Here is a 6,000-nt window from a genome sequence, read left to right on the forward strand (position 1 = left end):
GAACACTAATTCCGAAGCTAGGCAAGTCTCCCACCTGCTGCTGAGCAACTGCCCGCAGCTTGAACCCCAAGAAGCTCTGGAGGACGTTTATTCAACGAGCCATCGGCGACGTTAAGGGAAGCAGCCTTCGTGTCCACGCTGGTTGTGCCGGGCCTTGGTTGAGGCGAGGATGGACATCCTTATCACGGGACGAAGGTCCCCCTACAGAGTTCCTGGGTCTGCGTGCAGACGATCTGCCCAAAGCATGATACCCCAAAATGAGCTGCAGAGTCTTATGGCCTTCAGTAAGGAGCCCAGTAGCGACCTTTACATTACTGGTTCTACCCCAGTGCCTACGTACTGTTGGGCTTCACATCACACTGGGGTTTGCTGGAGAGCCAGCACGCTGTCAGCCCCTGCCAACACCGGAGCCTGTGCGGTACGGGGCCGAGCACGCAACGAGAGGAGACATCAACTCGCTAACCACGCACGTTACAGCCGCCCTCCAGCAAGCAGGAGGCAAACACGGATCTCAAGGGCTCTAAGCTGAAAGCCACCACCTCAACTCAGCAAAATCACTGAATTTTTGACCTCAATGGGGATGGTTCCCTCTGTCCCCTCACCACCCAGCCACGTCGGAGCGGGCTCTGCCCGGCCTCTCCCACCGGCCGCTCCTGGACCAGTTCTGGGGAACTTTGCTTCTTGAAGGGATACCACCACACTTCCACCCGCACCTCCAGCTCCCTCCCTCCCAGGAGGCTGGATGACAGGCTTGTTCTCCAAGGCTTCCTAGGAAAACCTGCTTTGAACAAACCAGTAAGAACACACCCTTTGCAAGAAACCACTGTCAGCGACGCTCTTGAGAGCCAGGAATGCCAAACTCCAAGACCGCACCTTCAAACATTTAAAATAGCCTCAATAATAGTAAAAGCACTGGACACCATATACAAGGTGGGCTCCAGCTTTCACCTAGTGGGTGCCACCACGGGGTCCTGCCGGTGGTCCCTCACCGCATGTCCAGCGGGCACTGACCGCAGAGGGATGCGCAGAACGTGCCGATGTCAGACAGGCACACCCAGCTCGGGACCAAACCAGCCCCGACTTCATCTGCACGGCAGAGAGCACAAAGCAGGGGACAAAAATATTAGTCCATTCTCCACAAAAATGCCTAGACGCTGCCTTCCTCGCAAGAACCGCGGTATCCAGCAGACATAAAACAAGCTGTCATTCCAAGGTGGGAAAATAAGGTGTCACTGTTCACTTCAGATACGCAAAACGTACGTAAATTTGTGTTTAGCAATATGCACGCTGCCTTTTCTTACAGAAAATAACACTTTCTCGTAGCTGGAGCTCGCAGCTGTTAAATATGTGCACTACCATCCACCAGCCTCCAGTGCTCCATTCCTTTATCTTGGTAACTTTGCTGATACACTGGGAAAACAATTATATCATCACCGGTACCTGCAGAAGGCAGGCCTGCCGTGAGACACGCTTTCCAAACGAATGCAGCCGCACAGCCTGCAAAAAGCTTATTAATTTCTCAGTTTAAACCACTTAACTAAGCAATTTGCCCTCAGTTATTTTTATTACTCTTCATTTTAAGTGTAAAGATTATATAGGAAGCACCTCCAGCACCACCACGACGCTTCCTGGGAGCAGCTTCTGGTTACGGCCGTGGGGCACTGGCACTGCCACCCCCCAGCATCGCCACCGCCGCGCACGCTCCTCCGCGCCCGCTCGGGAGCTCGCACGCGGCTGGGGATGCCGCTGGACAAGCATCCATCAGGAATCAGGTGTCAAGAGGGACGGGGAGGTTTGGAAAGATGGCTGGGGGGGTCTTCGTGCTCCTCCCTGCGCCTCTCCCACCCAACCGGGAGCACGGGGGGTTCACTCCTCACCAGCTCCCTGGGCAGGATGCGGCCACACTCCAGGGCTCCGGTCCCAGCTCCCGGCTCTGGCAGGGGGAGATGGCAGCTCACTGCGACGGCTTGTGAACACATCCAAACCTGGGCCTGGTTCGTGTGGTTCAACACTTCTCAACACAGAACAATATTCACTGCTCATCCATCGGCCTGGCAAACGAACCCAAACAGCAGGGACCTCCTCCAGCACCCTCCCACTGGCAAAGCACAGGCAGGCTTCCCGGGGGCCACCCCGCCGCTAAATAAGGGGTGCTCGACAGGGCAAGGGCCAAGTAAGAGGGGCTCTGCTGCCAGCTGAGCAGACGTCCCCTTCGGTCTGAGAAAGGAAGAAATGACAGCAAGCCATTGCGGGTACCCCGACTCTGAAGGTGAGAACACACGCCAGGAGTTTCAGCATCAGTAGCACTTTGCTTCCCAACCTTTCCTACGAGCAACTGCTATTTCAAATGAGTACCGCAGCGCCAAGGCGGAGATTCAGCCTTCCCGCAAGCTGTGTGTCCTGTCCTCCTCCAAGCCTAAAGCTCAGCTCTTCGCTAACGGCTGTGACGTACCCGAGTTACGCGGATTAATGGAATTTATCGCACAATTATCACCGTGCACAACGGAATCTCAACAAGGCGATGGATCAATCGCTCTGCTCCACTGACAGCTGTCTACACGGGCCACGCCGCACCCTTCAAATGAGCGGCCAGAAGCAGAATTCTACACGCACTGCGTCGGCAATTTCCCGTTTGAAAATAAACCAAGTGCGTTGGGAGCGGCCGGCCCCTCCGTGCCACACGTCAGCCACCAGTTATGGATAATCTGTTACAGTCTTCTGTAATTACACAGGGACTTCTCTTCCCTTCAAAGCCATTTAGAGGATGAAATGCACTTTGCCATCAAGGCTCACGTCAAGCAAGAGATCTTCAGCTAAGAGGAATGAAACCCTTTACTGTAGAGAACGGCTTACGCATCTGTGGGAAGATGCATTTTTAAAAAAGTAAATACTTAATTATTTATGTCCTACTGACCTGGTATCAGCTGAGGTGCCAGCACCACTGTGGGAAGAGGCCTGGAGGCAGCAGCTGGCCTGGCGACAGCCATGGCTACTTGATTGGTCATTAACAGAGGTTTCTCGTTTCCCTGGAAGAGTCTCGACTCCTCGGGATGTATCCACTGTATTGCTGAATCCAGAGCAAATGCATTGTTCAAGTAGATCTGTCCAAAACAAATAAATAAAAGAACGTTAAGGTTTGAGAGACAAGATTCAGAAATAAAAGTGAGAATAAAGCACCTTTAACTCACTACTACAGGACCGATAGTATCCCAGTCCAGGGACAAACTTCCAAGAACAGACTGATTTCTGCTCCATAGGTGTTGCAGGCTGACTTTCTCTGACCATTTAAAAATTAATCAGATTTAACACAACTAATCAGCTGCCGCAGCATCACGCGCAGGAGAGCGCAGCTGACGGCAGCTGTGTCCCCAACCCGCCACGCCGACGCGAGCCCAGCCGCCTCCCGAGGCGCGACCAGGGCACGCAGCCGCGCTTTACCGGCTCCGGTGGGTACCTGCGCGGCTGGCGGGAGGCACGGGCGGCACGAGGCCCACCTGCGGCACCCGGGCGCCGGGGACACGGCAGCGCTCGGGGTGACGTCACCGCTGCCAGCGCCGTACCGCGCATCCCTTTGGGGGAAAAGCAGCGGGAGTACCAAGAGGAGAGGGAGAGCGGAAAACTCTCATAACCACACCCGGTAGCAAAATTAAAACGTTCTACTCAGCGTACTAGAGATAAATATTACAGGCATTTTGGTCTTTCTATAACTTAGAGAAGTGAAGATGTGTAACGGCTGCATTCCCCATCCCTCCCAACCTCCCTGCTCCGCGGGGTTTCGCCTCACAAACCACCGACCTTCCGCGCGCCTTCGCAATCCACAGAACCCACCGCATTTTTCAGCTTACGCACTTTAGCCTTAAGAACACCCCAGCACACCAGGATCAGACTCACCTTGCAGTTCGGGAGCCTTTTGTCGATCCAGTTTTTCCCGGCGTGGGGCGGAACCGTAGACGCGTAGACAGGTGGAAAAACAGGAACAAATTCCACGCTCGAAGAAGGGGAAAATCCTATGACTGGAGAATGAGCTCCAAATATCCACTGAGGGGGGGAAGGAGAAAAAAAAAACAAAGAAGAAGAAAAGTTAACAACGGGGTTTTACCCTGAGTAAACCGATGCTTTTCACGATCTCCTCATGAGATAAGGGACGAGCACAGCCAGTTTCTGACAGGTCTCTGCAGTCCATCTGCTGGTGCTTCCCTGGGCACCCGGCACCGCCGTCCCGACCTGCGTGGAAGCCCCACGGCAGCAGCCCGGCCGCGCAGTGCCCGGCTCACGGCTGCCCGTCGCCCGGCGAGCTCGGTTTTCCTCCGCTCGAGCAGAATCTCACAGGCAGAACAAAAACACCGCCCGAAAGCGTCTTTAAAATCCATCCCCCGGCAAACGCGAGCCAAAGGCAGCGTCGGAAACGCATTTCCCCTCGACTCCGACCCGCCCGGCACTCGGGCTGCCACAGCGAAGCCGCCTCTGCCGCTTACCGGAGCGGCCCCGGGCTGGGGCATCACGCACGCTGCCGCTCCGCCAGCCCCGCAGCTCCCGCCTTCACCCTCCCACGCACCCCGAACCGCAAGAGACGCCCGGAGAGGCTGGAAACCCTCCCACGGCACGGAGCGAACCCCCGAGCCCTCTTCGCTCCTTCCATGTAGGAAAACAAACCGTAAAGCCGAGGCAGAACGAGGAGCGCATCTTGCGCGACCACCTCCACCGCGCCAGGACGGAGCGGGATGCGCGGGGAACCTCCCGCAGCCTCCCGACGGCAGCGAGTAACGGGGATCTTCCCGGCGGCGCGCACCGGCGAGCCCGCCGCCGCTCCGAACTTTGGTTTCTGGGGATATTCGGGAGAAGCGGGCAGGATGCGGGGCTGCCCGCACCCCTCCCCGGTCCGGGCAGCAGCAGGCGCATCCCGCCGCGGCGGGGTCTGAGCCCCGCTCCCCCCGGGGAAGACCCCGCCGCTCCCGGGGCTCAGCCCCAACCCCCCCCCCCCACCCCGGAGCCCCTCACCTGGCGGCGGAGCAGCGCGGGGCCGGGCGGCTCGGCGGGGAGCAGCGGCGGGGAGCAGCGGACCCGCCAGCCCGGGGCGGGCGGCAGCAGCGCGGGGGGCGGCGGCGCCGGGAGCAGCAGCGGCGGCGGCGGCGGCGGGGGGGGGGGGGGCAGCCCCGGCGGCCCCGAGCCGGAGGAGCCCCGCGGCCGCCGGCAGCACCCAGGCCCAGGCGGGGGGCGGCGGGGGCTCGGCGGCGGCGGGGGGGGGGGCCCAGAGCAGGGTCGGCGGGCGCTGGGCTGCGGGGGCCGGCAGCATCCCGCATGGCACGGGGCGCGGCGGAGCCCGGCCGCCCCACGCTCCGCACCGCAGCCGCCGCACCGCCGAGTGGAGCTGCGGGAGGGGGGCGGCGGGGAGGGAGGCGGCGGCTGGCTCCGCCCGGGGGGAGGGGAGGGGCGGGGGGGGCGGGGGGGGGTGGTCCTGCCGCGGTCCTTACGGGCGGGGAAAAAAGGCGATTTGGGAAGGGGCGTCCCCAGTGCCCGCCCCGGCGGGTGATGCTGCTGAGCGGGGAGTAGGGGGAGACCCCCGCCCCGAACACCCCCCCCCCACCCGGGACAGACTCACAGAATCCCAGCATGGCAGGGGTTGGCAGGGACCTCTGTGGGTCACCCAGCCCAACCCCCTGCCCAAGCAGGGTCACCCAGAGCAGGCTGCACAGCACCGCGGCCAGGCGGGGCTGGAATATCTCCAGAGAAGGAGACTCCACAGCCTCCCTGGGCAGCCTGGGCCAGGGCTCCGGCACCCTCAGAGGGAAGAAGTTCTTCCTCGGGTTCAGCTGGAGTTTCCTCGGCTTCAGTTTGTGCCCGTTGCCCCTTGTCCTGTCGCTGGGCACCCCTGGAAAGAGTCTGGCCCCATCCTCCTGACCCCCACCCTGCAGATATTTAGAGGCATTTCTAAGGTCCCCTCTCAGCCTTCTCTTCTCCAGGCTGAACAAGCCCAGCTCCCTCAGCCTCTCCTCATAGGAG

General features: G+C 59.9%; 1 protein-coding gene across 1 annotated transcript in view; it reads right to left on the reverse strand.

The window, feature by feature from the left end:
• Positions 1-5,293, reverse strand: part of TCERG1L (transcription elongation regulator 1 like) — an 87,427-nt gene extending 82,134 nt beyond the window's left edge. Inside the window, 4 exon segments of the mRNA XM_075423942.1 lie at positions 2,915-3,101; positions 3,892-4,038; positions 4,999-5,139; positions 5,141-5,293. Of these exon segments, the coding sequence (XP_075280057.1) occupies positions 2,915-3,101; positions 3,892-4,038; positions 4,999-5,139; positions 5,141-5,293 (628 nt within the window).
• Between the last annotated feature and the right edge of the window lie 707 nt (positions 5,294-6,000).

This window comes from Opisthocomus hoazin, chromosome 6 (genome assembly GCF_030867145.1).
Source record: "Opisthocomus hoazin isolate bOpiHoa1 chromosome 6, bOpiHoa1.hap1, whole genome shotgun sequence".
NCBI lineage: Eukaryota > Metazoa > Chordata > Aves > Opisthocomiformes > Opisthocomidae > Opisthocomus > Opisthocomus hoazin.